This window comes from Haplochromis burtoni, unplaced genomic scaffold (assembly GCF_018398535.1).
Source record: "Haplochromis burtoni strain Fernald_Lab_line unplaced genomic scaffold, NCSU_Asbu1 Contig_85, whole genome shotgun sequence".
NCBI classification, from domain to species: Eukaryota; Metazoa; Chordata; class Actinopteri; order Cichliformes; family Cichlidae; genus Haplochromis; species Haplochromis burtoni.
In genome coordinates this window covers 1,608,529-1,627,437 of record NW_024582446.1, presented here as the reverse complement: position 1 = coordinate 1,627,437, position 18,909 = coordinate 1,608,529, and the positions used below count along the sequence as shown (strand labels likewise).

Below are 18,909 nucleotides of genomic sequence, written 5' to 3'. Positions count from 1 at the left end.
AAAAGGCAGAAGAAGAAGAAGAATGTAAACATACCTTAAGTTTGTCCTTTACACAGTGCTTACTCACACTAAAGCACTGGGCAAAGTGCAGCAACAGAGTATTTTAATGAGGCCAACACACTGACATCACAGAAACATTTCACTAGTGAAACACTCACAGTCGCGGCATGAATGTCTTCAGATGCCTACTCCCGTTCCCAAGTGTTTGTGGGCATGAAAGCTTCTTTTTAAATCTACAGCTGCCTCGAGAACTAAATGCAGGATTAGACTGTTTTTGGGGGGCGTTTCCTTGGATACAACTAACAAGATGGAGAGGAGTGTAGAAGTTATATCTCCTATCAATTCTTTTACACCTGTTTCACAGCGGTACCTGGCATACGCACAGAGACACGCTGGTCTGTTCAGTGTGGAGGCACCTGTTTTCATTAAAAGTCTCCATCTGTGCGATGTGTGATGGGGGAGTTTGGTGAATGGAAGTTATATCGAGAGAAAAAGAGCAACAAAGAGGAAAGCAGGAGGTTAATGATGAGGAAAATAGACGAGGAACGACACAGAAATGTAGTGATGGTGCTTATGTGTCATGCAGATCGTTATTAGACATAATAACCGTTCCCCAACACACGAAGCAGTGTTTTTATCAGCCAGCTGGCCAGACACGCCACAATAACCAACCACCATCAGCCCTGCTTGCTACCCTGACATCCTCTCATTCTGCTGCTTCCCTTTCATCTCTGCTTTGTCATCGGCCATCACCCCTCCACCGCCCACCCACCCGCTCCTTATCTGTATGCCAATCCCATCATCTTCTCTCCCTCTGTCCCCATTTGTTTTCCTCTGATTGTGTGTCTTGCCCCTCTCCCGAGCCTCCAATCTTCCAGGGTTTTTTTCTGTTCTTTTTTCTAAGTCTTGCTGGCAGCCAAGAGGCAAATAGATGGCAGCAGTCCTTGGCCGAATCTCAGTTGGCAGCAAAAAGTGACTGACATCACATTGATTGTTAAATGTACTCAGTACACACACACACACGTGGGGTGGGGGGAAAAGAGGGTGATAGTGATTACAAGTGGCTACAGAAATGTGCTGTGTTCATCGGAGATTTTAATATCACATCACTTGGTCACTGTAACAGACAACACCATGTTGGCACTTTTCCAAAAGCAAAGAGGATGATACCAAAAAAAGCTTCAATAAACACTTAGAAGTCTCTCGTGTACACTGGAAACAATCTCATGAAGGAGCAAGTGAACGATAAGAGTGACAGTGCTGCAAGGTGAGAGGAGGTGTCTATTTGATGGGAGAGTCCAGAATCTCCTCATACTCCTCCCTCTGCCGACGCCCACCAACTCGAGAGGGGAGCAGCTTCATTGCTACCAGCCAACCGACACTCAGGATGACCATCACGCTCCCCACGACCTCTGGTGCAGTGGGAGCCAGTGGCAGTACAGCCAGATGCAGGAGCATGGCGATGGGTATCTCCAAGCTCTGAGAGGCGGAAACCAGAGCCGGGTGGAGTCGGGTGAGAGCGTGCGTCATTCCCAGGAAGGCTATGACCGAGCAGGCTGCGAGGCCCAAGACCAATAACCAGGCTTCAACACTCATTGGCCAGGACCAGCCCTCTTGTAGCAGGGCCAGAGAGGCTGGGGCAAGTAAGCAGCCTGTCCAGCTTACTGTGAACAAAGCAGTCCCAACTCCCACCCTCTCCTTCAGGGAACGATACCCAACCAACGCTAGTGCCATCCACAGCCCTGCAAGCGCTGAAAGAGACCATCCAAATGCACCCCTCCAGAACACAGCCGGATCAGTTGGCGAATCTGAATTGGTCTCATCTACTGCAGGAAGTAACACAAGCCCCAAGCCACACAGCCCTGCAGCTATGGTGATCCCATCAGCCAATCCCAGCCTCTCTTCTAAGAGCAGGAAGGCAAGGGTCGCTGATAGCGCTGTGGTCGCCAGGCGCCAGGTTGTTGTAGCATTTCCAGGAGAGACGAATGTTAAGGAAGAGTAGGCGCAACAAAGGGAGAGGGAGTAGGCGATGCCGTAACAGAGTAGACGTAGTCGATAGCCCTCTGGCCCAAAAGGGTTCTCCCCCCTGTGCAGTGGTACAGCCAGAGACAGGAGCTGTACGATGGACCGAACCAAGAGTAGAAACAGGGGGCCGAGGCTGAAGCGTTCGGAGGCCACTCGGGTCAGAACAATCAAGCTGCCATGTGCCAGCGCCGCACCGAGCAGGCCCACCCAGGTGAGTCGAGATGCAGACACAGAAGCCTCACCGAAACTGGCTAGCTGTTCCCCAACCCCTTTCCCAGACCCCTTTGCTGCTTTGGCACTACCCTCACTCCCTTCTCCTCCCCCCACGGTTTGAAGTTTGTGGGCTGTATCTTTGTCGTTGTGTCTTGAGCCAAAAAGAGTCAGGGGCCACTTCCTGCTCTCTGTCAGCTGTTTCTTGTCTGACGTCTCCTCCACGAATGAGCCAAAGTCCTCAAAAGACGGAGCATCGTCATAGCCATCATCCCCAGGTTGGGGAAAGTGTGTGTGTACTCCTGGCTGGGGGGCATAGGGTGTGTGGGTGGCATATTTGGCTGTAACAGTGTGAGGGTGGATCTTTACTCTCTTCTTAGAGCCACCCAAGAGGTGAGTGGACTCCATTTTGAAACTTTAGAGAAGACACCTGTAAGGAAAAACAAAACACTTTTAGCTCAGCACATAATATATAATTCACACGCGCACAAATCCTCTCTCCTCTTTCCCCTCTCACAACATCCCGCTGTGAGATTCTGCTTGATATCTCATATATCTTTAATATCCGAGATAATAATAGCAGTGACTCAAATCTTCCCGTGTGCCTGCGTGTTTGGCAGGGAATGTACGTAAGCTCTACCCATGTGACCAATCATGACTTTATTGTTTTCTGTGTGGTGATACTTTGAATTATATAGAACAATTATGTCCTTGCAGCACTTCTTCATCCTCATGGATAGCTCGACCTTCGTGGGGGCTCAGAGAGTGTTATGGCAATGACAGTTACATAAGCAAGTGCTTCCTGCCTCATTTGTCTTCAGTCTTTCTCTCTCTAATGACTTTTGCCTCATTCTGTCGCTTCCCATTGTCCTCCCTCACTCACTCTTGTTTGCCAATTTATGAAAAATATTACGCTGGCATTTAAATAATGTTTGTTAATTTCCTTGTTCATAACATCATTTAACCACCCGCTTCGCCACCTTTTTATTTCTCCCTCTCTCTTTAACTCTCTCTCCAGGCTACACATATTTTTTTTTAGGGCTTTTTGGCATTTATTGTGTTAGGACAGTGGAGAGAAGACAGGACTGAGAAAAGAAAACAGGGGGCAGACATGCAGTAAATGCCCTCGGGGTGGATTTGAACCCAGGCCTGCCTGAGCGTTATGGTAAGCTCCACAGCCTCTTAAGTGTTGTGATTACTGTGGAACAATATTGCTATGCAAGTGCAAAAGCATAGAGAGCATATGGCTCAGTTATTTCCCAAGAGATATGAGGCAATTGTCCCCAAGTAAGTTTACAGTAGTAAAATGACTCTTTATTTTGGTGTATTTTATGAATAAAGCATCAGACAAGTATTACTAAGTATTACTGTACCTGCTCATTCAGCCTCAACCAGCTCATCTAACAAAAATGACTTGTGAGCACTGTTGACACAGACTGTAAGAGAATCACATTTCACAAATGACATTTACCCTGCAAATTGCACATAAAATTGAAGTTGGCGCATGATTCACAGGTTTCTACAGCATCTGATTGCTTGGATGTGAAATATTATCAAAACTCTGATTTAAACAGTTGTTTGTTTTGTTATTTTTTATGGCAAAAAATAAGCAGTTTCTTTTAAAGAAATGAACAATATATGGACATATATATATATGATTATTTTTTCTTCATTATGTTAAATGTCATTTTATATCACTATATTACAATAATGATGTGTCAGAATGAAACAAAAAAGGCCATTTATTGATAAATTAACTTAAGATAATTGTGTTTGGTTTTTGGTTATTCTGGTAATTTCTCCCAAATCAAGCTGATTATAACCCTCTGACTCTGGCACCAAACAGTCCTGCAGCAGATGACATAATTCACCAGGAGATGTCAAGAGGAAAACTACCATCGGGTAAACCACATGACAAAAAAACATCTCTTCAGACCAACACAAACTACATTTCTGCATGACAAACGTCCTGAGCTCAGACTATAAAAAACAGCATTTCACTATTATTATAATTTCCTACTAGCAGACGGACTCAAAGCCAGTCGTTTTGGCAGCTCGCTGTTGTTTCTTTCATCATCAGTGGTGCAGTCATTTCAATTTGGTAGTAGCAGGGGGAATTTGTTAATTTGTGGTTATGTGCCCTTCGTGCACTCTCTCTTCATGTATACAGATTATTCCACAGCACCTAACATGAATTGGTGTGTTTTAAAAACAGCTGGGGGGTTAAGTAAGGGCTGTTTTTTTTAGCTGTTTGCATCTCTCTGGTTAATAGCAATTGCCCATAAATAATTGAATATAAAGTGCTTTGCATATACCTTTTTTTTAAAGATGATCTTTGGAGCTTGTATAACATAAGTAAACTATACTTTAGACAAGTCCCAGGAATATGGCGAGAATATAGACTGAAATGAATGATTTCATGATTTCCCTATGTACTTCACAGTTTGCTGAATCAGGCAAAAAGCCACATGTAAAGTTGTTCTGCTGATATTTTAGAAGCTCTCTTATCATGTACGCTAACTGAAGGTTATCGGTAACCTGATCAGCTCCTCTGTGAAAACACAAAGAGCAAAAAGAGATCCGGATATATTCCTGTCTGCCTTTTCTCTTTTCAGTCAGTTAAATATACTCTGCTGGATGATGCAGCCAGCCACTGCAATGCTGCTGCTGCTCCTGCTGCTGCTGCTACTCCCAAAACCTTGTTTTACACCTTACACAACCATTAAAGTGGTTCGCTGAAAGACCTGCAAAATCTGAGAAAGGAAGCAATTAAGCTTGCATTTCCAGAGAGAGAGAGAGAGAGCCCTTCTGATTCAGTCTGACGGAAAAGATAAATCGTGCACAGTCCTCTCTGTGCATCTTGTGTATTTCATTTGACATCATCATCTTCTAAGGGCTTAAAATCAATAGTATCTTTGAAACTGACTATTTATAGAACAATCACTTAATGGATGGCACTCTTATACTGTAACTAAACAGACTGGAAAGCATATGCAGCTGTCAAAGGTAATACAGTTAAAGTATGACTGATAGGCTGCTTAATATTATAGAGGAGGGAATAAATGGCTTTGTGTTATTTTCTTAAGGGTTCATGAATGCTGGACTCTCTGTAACCTATGCTTTTCTCAAGGTTAGGCTCATCGATGATGCGCCCCTGTGACGCCAGAAGGTTGAAAAAAACAAACAAACACGGGCGCGCACACACTCACACACACACACGTACACAGAGTCATAGCGAAAAGCAGAGGGTTTGTGCTACCGCATTTAAAGCCACTTAACCAATTCCTTTCACACTATGAAACACTATGTCCCTGCTTGTTCCGACATCATAAGCTGCTGTCAGCAGCTCCAGGGACGACTGCTCGATTCTTGGACCTGACGCAAGGAGATATTTTGGCCTACATGCACCAAAAATCTCAGTCTACCTTACAATGACAGCCCGACCAGTGACCCACGGCCAATTCTTGAATGGGGAGAAGCGCGCTCTCGCTTACACACTCTGCGTGCGCTCGAGGATTGGCACAACACAACCGAATCGATGCCGACTTCCCAATTAGCGGTTTACTCTATTCCCGGTAATAATGGGCTATAATTAGTAACCACCAGGTGGGTTATGCGTATTTTAAAGCTTTAGAAACACCTCGACTCACCTGCTTTCCCTCAAACCAGCTGACCACCAGGTTGAACTTCACTCTCGGGCAATCTCAGTCATTTACTGAGCACCTCCAACACTCCATCACCTCGTCTTGGCCATTTGTTCATCTGTTTCTTCCTCCCTCACCTCTCCTCTTCTTTCCCTTGGACCAAACGGAATTTTCCGCAAGGGCACCTGCGGTCCCTTCACCTCACTCTGCAAGCGGAAAACGCGTGTTTTATAACAACCTGCTGCCCTCCATCACTCTCTACACTGATACAGATGCTCCTCCTCGGCTTGTTCAAAGAGAGAGCGAGGGAAAGAGAGAAAGGTCTAATCATAACGTCTGAGCATGCGTGACATTCACCGCACATCTGATCATTCTGTTACCCGTGAGAGATAGAGACTGGCAGGAAAATAATTTCATCAAGCACAATTATTATAAAGTTACGATTATGCTAATGATCGATTAATCGATTATTCAAGGCTATTTACATTGTAAGGTGAAGACCCTTCAATAATACAGAGAAATTATCATCAGCTTCACCCATCTTTTCTGGCTGGATGAGAGTTATTCCCCGGAGCTCCATTAAAGCCTTCACAGACAAGCCTAGACTTTTAGCATATTAATGGATTTTGGAATAGTATGTCAACATTTATAGATGGGTGTCTGACCACATTTTTAAGGTCTTGTCACGCATTTTAAAATTTAAAGTAATGATGATGGTAATGAAGAAAAAAAGATTAAAGAAGGTCAGCACAGTTTTCCTCCCCGCCTTTTTAATTCAAACGTTGCACAACCTCACACATTTTCATCTTTCTGCAACCTGACAGTAATTGCTTTGACATTTTGCTGCAGAAACACTTGTGTGCTCTGTTTTCTTTTGAGCTATATTAACCTTTAGCAAATGTAGCTGATGTTGTATTGGATCTTCGTATTGTTTAAGAAAAAAGCCTCCAGCTGCTGTTTCGTTACACGCAAGGAGGATCCACTGGGACTCTAGGGTCAATATTAAGGTCAAATACACTGTGTACCCTATCGCCATGTTCACTAATTGACTCAAATTTTTAGATTATGGACATGACGCAGCCCAAAATTGGTCTCTTTTCTACTTGCCTCATTTTGTTCCTTTACTTTGTGATGAGGATGTGTGCGAAGACTTAAACACTAGTCTGTATGGTGCTATTGGATAGCTGCAAAAATCTGTTAAACTGTGATGCAGATTATTCTCTACTATTCACTGTTGCTGTAATTAGTCCTTTATTGCAAAGCTGCGATAGACGTTACCTTCTATTTGGATGCTTTTCAACCACTTGACGAGTAACAAGAAAGCAAAAACAATGATAGCAGATTCGATGTAGTTTGTTGCCACCAGCAACAGTAACCATATTACACAAATCATTTGATCCACAGTTATTTATATTCATGTGATTACTTTTAGTTTTATTTATGCATAACTGCAGACTCAAGGCCAGTTTTTGTTGCGATTCACTGAGTGTGTCATGTATTTGATTGCACTGAAAGTTAAGGTTCAGTTTCTCAGACGTGGATTTAATGTAAAAAGAAATTTCACTGGACCTAGTCATTATATTTGTCTTTTAGTTTAGCACTAGGTTTAGCCAATGTCTTGGAAACTGGCTGTAAGAGCTTTGATTTCTTTCTCCTCAAAGAATGTTTTTGTTTTTAATTTAATGCACCCGCCCATGTGAAAAGCCAATTACCAGCGCAATACTTTGCCATGTAATAATTCATTTTTAAACATCATGTCTAGCTGGAACAAGCTGGACCGCACACACAATTTTAACTTGGTCTCACTGGCCCTGCTCACATTAAAAGTCATAAACAGCTCCATGAAAATCTAATCATTCAGACTGCAAATTTGTAATGTTTATTCATTTAAAAAAAAATAAAAAAATTATGCCCAGATAGCTCATTAAAATGAAAATAACAAAGCCAAATTGAGCCGTGGTTCTAAAAGTTAATTTTCTTTTACTGTTTTTTAAATTTTGAAATGTCTCTGTAACTGTTTTTATAGTGACCTCTTTTCTACTTTCTTTCTTTCTTTGACCCTCTCTTTCTCCTCACTCCTCTATGCATCTGGTTTAGGCTGTTTCACTGAGGATGAGGAGGACTATCTAGTGTTTCCATGGTTACAGTGAATAAGAGTGGATCGGACGCAGCTATTTGGGGCACTGTTTGAATCCAAAGGACTGCAGGTTTTGGGAAAAGGTTCATGATATCCAAAGACCTGCCCTCCAGGGAGGAGTTGGTGTGATGAGATGAGAATATGCTAAGAGAAGAAGAGCTGAGCTGACAGCAGGGAGAGCATAATGGGTGAGGGGTAGCTGGGTTTGGTGGGAGCAGTGAAGCAGAGAGAAAAATGTGGGGATGATAGAAGGATGGAAAGTCTCTCTCTCTCTCTCTCTCTCTCTCTCTCTCTCTCTCTCTCTCTCTCTCTCTCTCTATATATATATATATATATATATATATATATATATATATATTAGAATTGATACACATGTGAGAGGCAGATTCAAGGAGCTCTGCACTGTCTGTCTCTCTTGCTCCATCTCTGGACAAGAAAAAATTAATTATAGAGTACAGGGAAGGAGTGGCAGCAGAGGACGGAAAGCTCACTTTGAGTGCACTAAACTTGGGTTTTGCATTCTGGAAGCAGCCTGTCTGCTGCTTCCTTCTATGTATTTTCCTGTGAGAGTGTCTTTTTTCTCAGTCTCCCTTTTGAACACATATTCTCTCCCTCTGCTTCTTTATTAGGCTCATACGCACTCTCACACACACATTTGCACATTATGCCACATGTCTGCCAATTTCACAGTTTGATTCTCAGTCAGTTATTCCCCTTGGTTATTCCACAGACATTACAGTTCCACTTTGTAACAGTTTAATCCACAACTCGCATCCACAGTAAACAAACAAAAAATACTTCAGCATTAACCCTTCTTCCTCTTTCTCTGTAGACTAGGGCTCTTTTTTTTAGCCTTGGCTGTTAATCGGCATGTCATTATTCAAAGCTAGGTTTCTTCGATGTTTGACAGCTTCGTATTAAACCCCGGGCTAATAAGTGAAGCACATCACCAGACAGGACACATTCATCAGCAGACCCCTGGTGTAGAGAGGACAAATGGGGTAATTAAAAAGAAAAATTGAAAAAAAATCTTCAACTGAGATTCAGATGGGGATAAGATGCAAGAAACTGGGAGCCTGGGCTGTTGGTGTATGACACACAGGCTGCAGCAAAAAACCTTGGCTGTGTCCACTACCATCTGTGTGTGTGTTCCAGCGACGGAGGTGGATGTGACGGACGATGACGGCCTGATTCACAAGTGCTGTTGTGATAGACTCAAATGTTTGCTTTTTCTACTCAGCAAATATAGCACTCAGCCTCTCATACATTTTGCATTACCACAGTGGCGATAGAAAGAAAAGAGTAAGGGAGGGTGGGGATGACATGAACATGATGAGATAAGGGGCAAAGGATGAGAGGCGTTTGGAGAGTCTGGAAATGGATGTCAGAGAGGCAGTGAGTTAAATAAAATAGCTTCAGGAGTGAGAACGCTACAAGCAAGGTCAGAGGAAATTAAAAATAGGACAGGCGTACAGGCAAAGAACAGCCATATAAAGCTTTTCTGTTAGTCAGCCGCCCTAGAGATGAGATGAGACAGAGCTAAGAGTAAAAAAACGTCTTTGCATAACTCAATACGTCAAATGATTACGTCTTGGTCTAAAAAACATTCTTCCTTGAAGCGCTCGGATTTCCAAACAGATAGAGATGCTTGTCACTGCTATTGGATACTGGTGTCATAACCTGAGATTACCTTGACAGTCTAAAAGGTTTTTCTCAACCAATGCTGCACCACACAGCCTCTGTTTCCATGGTTACAGCCCCAGAAAAAGTTTATAGATTATGACGGATGCTGTTGTCGGGTGTGTTACGAGTGTGCATCCATGTCGTGTGCGCGTATAGATGCCAGTTACCAGACGTCCGTTGGTTATGTAACACAACACTGCGCCATGCATACAAAGGTTTTTCTCAATGACACAGTTTCAGAAGCTTAAATATGGCAAAGATTTGAACTGGAATAACCCTGGCAAACGTCTGCACAATATGTTGAGATTTCTAATGTGGATTTGGGCGGCCCAGAGGAGGAAAAAAAACTTGAAAAGCCAACGAAAAGAAATGCAATACGATGCAACACCCTTCTCATACAGATATAATGTGAGTTTTTTCTGAAAAAAAAAAGAAAAGGCTTAATACTCAGGGCAAATCAGCCAGACAGTATCTCATTTGTGGTGTTATAGTGTGTTTATATGTGTGTGCTTGCTGCCTGGCCTAAGATAATGCAGGAAAAAAACATAAGTAAGACATTGAATATCAAATAATTAGATTTTGAATGTGGAAGACTGTCATTCATCACTTCCTGTGTTCATTCACATTGAGCCAGTGCTGAGAAAAATAAGCAGGTAAAAAGGCAATGATGGTCCTGAAACCTCCTAAAATTAAACACACATCAGTTGAAACAATTGTACTGATCATATGTAGATTATATGCAAACTTAAAATAAACAATACAGTGAGAAAATAAATTTGTTTTCTTTGTGGGCATCCACTGAAAATCTGAAGTTAGCAAAAATATGACATAGTATGCTGCTTCGCATCTCAGAAGCAACTGAAGGAAATCTGGATAATGACTGCCCCTGATCTGAGAGTCTGAGCCTTTGTAAGCAAAGAGTCATACACAGCAATAGTGAATATTGTACTTGTGACCTTTGATTGGTGTTTAATGCATGCTTGGGGTTATTAGATATACTTTCTTGCATTTTTTTTTCTCAAAATATGTGCACATATTTCAACATCTACACATTTATGAGTTTTATTTTGAAAAATCTGAAAAGCAATAGTTTGATTATTTGCATTGGCCTTTATCTTTGTACTCATTGTACCCCAGAGCAGCTTTATGATTGCATTGGCCTTTATCGTTGTACACACTGCACCCATTAAATTCCTCAAATTAAAGAATAATAACAATAACTATGATGGGATGTTTGTGTGGGTGTGCTTGTGTTCTTTATCTGTCTTTAGGAGCAAAGTTTTGGAGTGGAGAGTTTTTGGAAAAATAAACATCTTTTAGCTTCTTCCTTACTTTTCACACTCCTTCAGTTGTTAGAATTAGCTTCTATCCATCCATGGATTGCACAAAAGATGGCATATACCCTGGAGAGGTTGCCAGTCTATCATAAGGCTAACAATAGCTTTATAAAGGCTGGTGTTTGTTTATCCTGATGCACACGAGTGTTTAAAGGTATTCTGTCTCATCTTTCCCAACCATACCTAATTTGTGTATTCATTCCTATCATAAAAAGTAATGTAAAAACAATCAGTGATAGGTCTATCAAAAACCATAAAGCCTGTGATGAAAACAGACATAATTCATTAAAAAAATAAATACGTGAATAAGCAAGACTGAAAAAACAGTGAGCTTGATTTAGAGAGAACAAGGTAGATGCAGTTATTTTGCCTGAAAGCAGTTAAGTGAAAGATTAAAGTCATGCGCCTTACCATCACCATTTTCATTTGGGTCAGCCTATAACTGATTTAGGTTATTTTTTAAATAAATACACAAAAGAAAAATGGTATTAAATTTATGTGTGGTTACATGAAAATGGAACTGATTTAAATTTGGAAGCCTAGAATGAAAAAATATATAAATGCATTAAAACATAGAGCGAATACGAGATATAAATGTAGCATGCTGTTGCACAAAATCTACAGAACGCTCTTTTTTTAGTCTGTTTGTTGAGTTTGGTGAGCCACATATGCAGAGCTTTCTTGCATTACCTGCTGGCCAGGGTTAGATTGTAGGCCTCTGATGATAAGAAGCTCCATAAAGTGCTGCAGTAATTCTGAAACAAAAGACACCCTTCCCAATGCATCCCAAGTGTTGTTAAGGTCTGAAAGAAAAACTGAGGCCTTTTGGGTTGGTTAAGGTTAGGGAATGTATTATGTCAGTGAATGAGCCACACAATCATGAGTGCGTGTATGTGTTTGTATGTGTGTGTCAAATAGCCCTGAGGGGAGGATCTTGCTACAGCTTTTATGGGCAAGATGTGGCGTTGCTATGGCAAACAGTGCATCCGTCAAATGAATAACCAGTTGGTCTGTTTGTGCGTGTGCTCTTGCGTCTATCTGTGCATTTGCAGACGCATCACTGCCCTATCTTAAAAGATGTAATAAAGGTTAAGCAGCCTTTCTTTTTGATTTATGCACTCACTCTCTAACTCTCACACACATGCAGTATGCACTGCTGGTGTTTGATATCCACTTAAAGACACTGATGTGGGAATAATATAATTAACTGAAGTAATTTCTTTTTCTGTCTGTGTGTCTCTATCACCCTCCCTTTCTGGCAATATCACGCCATGTTGAGCTGGAGTGAGTAATGTGAGTACATCCAGACTGTAATTGGGTTTATGCACATCCAATTTCAGCCCAAGGACCTGCTGTAGGAGTTCGGCCATGTGCACATGCACACTCTTATTTTTGTCCCTCTCCATCTAGGATGTGAGTCTGAAAAGCATAAAAAAAATCTACAAGCCAAAGGTCATTAATGTAGAAGATTTATGCATGTGTGGCCTTGTCACACTTTGTCAACTTTAGAAACTAAGAAGTATCGTAGTCCCTTATCTATAGAGAATACACCCTAGAGTTTATCAGACTGCTTGTTAGCCAAAAAAAAGGATAGAAAAAAGGCTACTCTGGGCTCTGAAGAAAAAATACATGTCACTCACTTTTACTTAGGTGTACTGAATAACTCATATTTATTAAAAATAATTATAAGGAAGAAAGGAACTACATAAGGGTTTTGTGATGTAGCCTATTTGAACACAGAAAGGTGTAATGTATAGCTGTAATATTCCAGATGACAACCAGTAAGTGCTTGTAGTTTTTGGCCGTGGGAATTTTAAATAGCTTCTTATATGCAATTCTCGCCAGACAAGCCCTTCAAAGTAGTAACTCAACTGGGAAAGAAGCGGGGAGTCTCGCTGCTCCTGTGCGCGTCCCCGTCAGCGATGTGTTGGCGGGGTCCCTCCCTTCTCCCCGCTCGCCCCCGGAGGCTCGTGTCCGCCGCAGCTCGGTGTGTCCGCCAGGGGGCAGCTGTGTCTCGGTCTGAGGCTGCGCCGCTCCCGCTGCATCACAGAGAGGAAAATACCACCAGATGGCGGTTTAGGATTGCTGCTCTTCTCTCAAGGCGCGGTTCCGCTCGCTCGGCCAACTTTCAATATTAAAATACGCACGATATTAAAACGAAAATCGATTTTTTAGTTCGGAAGGTGATAATCGATTTGGCGATGGTCGTTAAAGGTGAGTGTCTTGTGTTTTTGTCGTGTTTTGTGCGGTGGGAAGTGAGACGGAACACAGATTAAAGATGGTGGACACAGACAGGGAACACTGGTTGGTTGGGGGATGGGCGCTAGCGGCTAACGGAGGTGAATGTGCTTTCTCTCTCTTCCTCACTTACATTGTAGCCTAGCGGAGCCGTTAGCTTGCGAGCTAGCCCCAAAAATTTTCGGCAAGACAACTTGATGGAAGGGCAAGTGTGTGCCGCAGCACCGGCCTGTTTTGCCACCGATTTCCACCCGGCGGAGGAGTTTGGCTTGTCAACAAATAAAGAGCCATGCGGTGTGACGTGTTTTCATGGTCTTTGCAAGGCAGGATTCAGAGCATCACCTTCTCTCATTTGCAGAGCCGTATTATGATTGTACAGTATTGCCCTCCTGCCGTGCGCTGCTTTCTTTGCTTTGGTTTGTCACCAGCTCAAACGCTACTTGCCACGTTGTTGTTGACATTGTTGTTATCAACCAATTGGCAGTTTTGCCTTTTGCATACGCACAAGATACACAACGTGAGATATCCCGGTTTCTACTTTTTTCTTTTTCTTTCCCACCCCCTTGTGTCAACATCAGCATGCCTTCAAGTTCCTGGGAGTCGTGGTGACTTTCCAAGCAGCAAAATAAACATGTTGCTTTATTAGTCAGTGACAGCACATGCATGCTTTTCAGTGCAAACATGCAGGACGGACTCCTGCATGTTTTACATGGTTATTATGGCGCTTCTTCCCCCCCTTTCCTGCCCCCTTCTGTGCGGGAAGCAGGCAACATTGAGCGGGGAAACATGAGTCACATAAGGGGGGGATGGGCTCCACCAGCTACCCCTACAGGTTTAAACAGGCTTCGGTCCTAGCTTCCCTCCAACACTGACCCCTGTGCAGCTCACCCAGTGCAGTCTAGTTAGGAGATCGGTTATAGTGGGTCAGCGTGCCTGCTGGCAGTTTGCATGAATCTCAGATTGTTGCATAACTGCTTTGTTTACAGTCAACCATGTGATTTCTCATGCAGGCTGTGTTGGTTTGCTATCTGCAGCCTGCTTGCCTTCCATTATCACTCCGTTTTAATTCCACACTGCCGAAATATACACTACGAACAAATAAAACATGATGGGACCTGGAAAGGCTTTTAGCTGTTAGGCTCTTGACTCATTTTTCACAATAAACCAATGTAAAAAGTATATCATGGTCTGTTGTCATCTGCAGATGTTAGGCTAGTTTTATTTATTTATCTAAAAGCCAAGCACATTCTGGGTAGACATTTTAATAGCAAAACTCCATAATATTGTCTATATATGTGTATTTCATAAAATTGTCATGCATATCGTGCTGTATAGTTATAATAATCAGTCTCTAAAATATCTTATAAATCTTTTTTTTTTAGGACTAACCAACAAGTGCGTACCTGGGAGATTGTGTATATTATAGCATTAATGCAAAAATATTTCTGTAAGTGCTTCTTCCATTGATTTTAATCATTGTTAATCTACTATGTTTGGAGAGTTAGCCTTCAAGCAGTCTTACAAATATTATTAGATTGATATTAAACTAGATTTTTATTTGTGGCGGTGTGTGTTCTTTATCATTTTCATGCTGCCGCCAGACAAGTGGAATAGGGAAACTACCACTTCTGTAAAAATGTATTTAGGCAATTTATACAAATGTACTACTTGAAATTTTGTGGGGAAATGCACCTGACGGCTGCATTTATTTGACTCTGTGCTATGACTATATCTGCCTGACTGAAAATCTGTCCCAGCTCTGTTTGTGAAATCCTGAGTACATTCCCAATGAATGTCCTCACAAATTACCTCTTGATTACATTATTAGGTTGCAGTTTTGTGGTAATGTACATTGGGAGCAATTTTCTTTTAGTGAAATGCACATACCAGGGTTTTTCCTGTGTAAGAAAGGTCCATTGGGGTGTGATTTTGTGTGTAAGGTGAATTGGTCAGGACAGTTTTGGGTTTCTTGTTGTTGTTTTTAATGAATGTGCGATACCTTACCTAACACAAGTTGAAGGATTTTCCTGTGATTTATGGCTATTTAATAAACAAAAATGTCTTTTATCATTAAAAAATGAACTTAAAAATGGTTACACATATTTCTATTACAATCCTAGAGATTTTCCTTCAGAGTGAGGCCCAAACCTGTTTGCCAAAATTAAACACACATGCACACGCATAACCACACACAGTCACACTTCCCTGTAAAGCCTCACAGACAAAACATGTTTCAGTGGTATTTGCACTACAGAGTTTGTTTACTTTTCCAGCAGAAGAACCCATATAGGCTGTTGCCTGTTCCTGTACTATCCTAACACACTAAAACACATTGTAGCTGTAGTAGTAGTAGTACAAGAGTGTTCCTAGAACGTAAATAGGAAAAACTGTTCTTATTTGATCCCAAATTACTGGTTAACTTGTATCCACCTTAATGGAATGTGTTTAAATGGTGTAATACTAGACACAGAGGTGCTCTGTTTATTAAAAATGTACAATTTTAATGTCCATACAGTTGTCATTTCTATTTGTGGAATTCAGTGAGTGCTAAAATATATATCCTTCCCTTTGGCTTCAGAATACAGCAATTCAAAGCTGACACTGGGTGACATTTCTTGAGCATGTCATTGTTTAAACCTTTAAATAACAGAAGATTAAGGGAAATGGTGAATAATCCTTCCTCTGTTCCTCGAAATCGCTTGGCTCTTTGCCCTAGCTAGAAAGCCAAAATAAAAAGGACTTGGATATTAGTTGTAATTAGTATTATGAACACATAATGCTGCTTGTTGTCATTTTTAAATTATGGCAAATGTGTTGCAGAACGATTTTACGTCTACGCTGATCTTGACGATAAGATACTGTAATAATTCAAGCATATCAGAGTTTTGTTTTAGACCTTGAATCAAATTGTAAAGAGCAGACCTTGATTTATGTTATGAGCGCTTGATCATTTCTTAGCCAGAGGCTTTCACCACTCAAGTGCAGCGCGCTTTTTGTTAGAGCCATATTCCTATAATGTTACAGCTCAGGGGATTATTTAATGGCTTTGACATTTGTCAGAGCTTATTAAATGGTGCCCTTGATTTAAGATGCTGGAAAAAAATGGCACTATCATTGAAAACCAGCTTTCAGTGGTTTGCAAGAGTCAAAAGAAGAAGAAGAAAAACAAGTAGTATTGTCATATGTGCAAACTCTCAGCGATTAGCCATGTAACACCTGAGAAGTGAGAACAGCACTGATTTATCGTTTCACACTCACAACGATGTTTTACTGAAGATAATGGAAGATCTTTTATAGGTGTATTTGGTTCAAAGTTCTGAATGAATTCATCCTATCAGCAATCGCAGAAGTCTTTGTTTTATTATTTTTATTGCTATGGTGATAGTTGACATATTTACTGTAGTAGAATTCCACTGCGCACACGTTACACCTTATTTTTTGAAGCGTAAGTTGTGTCACTGTGGTTGTGCACTATAAGCCCTGCAGCTTGCTCCTGTCAATATGGAATAAACCTTTGGAAAGCTTTTGAAATAGTTTTGTCACTGCTGGTTCGTTGCAGGCGTTCCTTTTGCGGTTTGCTGGATTGTAATTAGCCTCATTGCTGTTGTCAGACCTGTTGACTGTCAAGTAGAATGATGTTCTTTCAAAGCCAAGCTGAATTTATAGCGTTATGGCACAAGGGTGCAGGCAATGTGGGCCTTTTGACTGGTTGGCAATAGACAATACATATCTGTATTTTCTAAAAAGTAAGTAAGTAAAAAGATGATAAATGTTCAATTTCTAAGTAAAAGTAACAAAATGAGATGCAGACAGAGCAGAGTACACACATAGGATTACCTGTATTAAAAACACTTAGGCTTGCAGAGCAGCACAGGTGACTCCCTTTTAGCTTAGCATGCACCTAACAGTATACACTAGATATATTAGTTGGCCCTTTTTAACTCTATGACTAGCTCTAAAAAATTGCAAAATTAACTAAAGTTGGTAAGTTAAAGGGTGGGGTCCATTTGGTTGGAAAAATGCATGCCTGTCAGTTTTCTGTCATGCCACATGGACTTGTCCATACAGACTTCAGTGCACCAACTATGCTTGCACCCATCAGACAGACTTTAAATGAGTATAACAGGAATGACTAGTTGGCTCTGAAGTTTCCAGCTGTTCATATCCACAACAGAATATAATTGCCACTGTCACAGGCAGCGCGAGTAGGCGGGGTCATGCAGAGTGCGAAAGGGGAGAGATTTAAAAACTGGCATGGCTTTATAGAGGAACTGCTGTGTGTTTGTGGACATTTGTAGAGGTGGGGGGTATATGCATTTATTCACAAACTTTGACACATCAATTTTCCTTCAAAGATTTATTATGTAATATAGTTTATAAAGTGCTCGTCTGGAAATACTTAACAACCAAGGTCTCTTAGGGAAGTTTCTAGTTTAACCTGATCCAACCCTACACTAGTGTCTTGGCTTAGCATCACTGAGTTCATGGTGGCAACACATGAACTGGCTCTCTGCCTGCTGAGCCCTTAACATTGAGAACAGGAAAAGGAGTGCTGTCACGAGTTGCAGTTCAAGACTGTGGCAATTGAATCTATCCAACCAAGGGATGAAAGAGTTTTCGGTAAGGCAGCGGAATGACCCTCAGTGACGGCCACAACGCGACCTGCACACCCAGCCAGTGGGGAAGTTCAAGACTGCAACGACCGGGTTGGCTGGTTAGCAGCAACTGAACTTTGAGGGAAGAGATTATGATTAGAAAACAATCCAGAGGGGAATAAAATAATTGTATTTGATTGTCTGTTAATATACAAAGTCTCCCACCCTAGTAAAGTTTATGTGAGCAATAAAATGTCTGTAATGTCCAAGTCTAATTTCAGCGTGGCTCTGGACATAAGATAGATAAGTAAACAAAGTGAAATCATGTTAATATTTGGATATACCAACTGGACTTAATATGTCAAATGGCACAGTGGGATTTGTTTTTTGTTATAAAATGACTTACTGGAGTCTGGAAATAACAGTGAGGAGTCTAAATAGGCTAGAGCATGATCATAAAGAACAACTGTACATCTTTTGTTATGGGTTATGTAATGCAATATACATGGACATGGAATGGCACTGCATCGATTGCCGGTTTGATTACCCATTACACATGCACAAGGAAAAATGTTTTGAAAGGGTCTTGCATTGTATAGTGTTTTCTTCTTGAATGAAATAACAAAGAATTGAGCTGCTGGCTTGGAGTAAGCTTTATTAACATAGAAGTGTGTGCTTGGGCATGCTGATGGCATTTTAAATAAAGATATAGAAGGCCATTAGTCGTTTCAATATTCAGGGAGCTGTAGAGATATCAAAGCCCACACTACAAGTGAGGAAATCTGGAAAAAAAAATTACAAGTCAAAGCACAGAAATATGTAAAGTATGTGTTTGCACTATCAACAAGAAACAAGAGATTTTTTTTTGAAGAACTGTTGCTTTTGTTTGTTTGATTTTTAACTATCCTAGCTCACATTAAACCAAGATGTTACAATACCAGTCGATGTATATGTATATTAACCCAGTATTTTTCAGTATTATCTATTCCCTGATATAGTGCGTACAAAGGAATACTAGGCTGAGTATCATTGCTAGACTG

At 41.2% G+C, this 18,909-nt stretch overlaps 2 protein-coding genes across 3 annotated transcripts in view; one reads left to right on the top strand and one right to left on the bottom strand.

Moving 5' to 3' along the window:
* Positions 1 to 1,073: 1,073 nt before the first annotated feature.
* On the bottom strand, positions 1,074 to 6,201 carry slc35g2a (solute carrier family 35 member G2a). Its single transcript, XM_005926060.3, has 2 exons — positions 5,886 to 6,201; positions 1,074 to 2,665 (listed from the first exon to the last, which is right to left on the bottom strand). Exon 2 carries the CDS (start codon positions 2,641 to 2,643, stop codon positions 1,282 to 1,284), a length of 1,362 nt encoding a protein of 453 aa, XP_005926122.1. The 5' UTR covers positions 2,644 to 2,665; positions 5,886 to 6,201; the 3' UTR covers positions 1,074 to 1,281.
* A 6,843-nt stretch (positions 6,202 to 13,044) lies between these two features.
* Positions 13,045 to 18,909, top strand: part of stag1a (stromal antigen 1a) — a 38,060-nt gene continuing 32,195 nt past the window's right edge. For both annotated transcript variants that reach the window (XM_005926059.2, XM_042222390.1), the window contains exon 1: positions 13,045 to 13,250. The gene's annotated coding sequence lies outside the window, so the exon portion shown is untranslated. The remainder of the gene's footprint in view (positions 13,251 to 18,909) is intronic.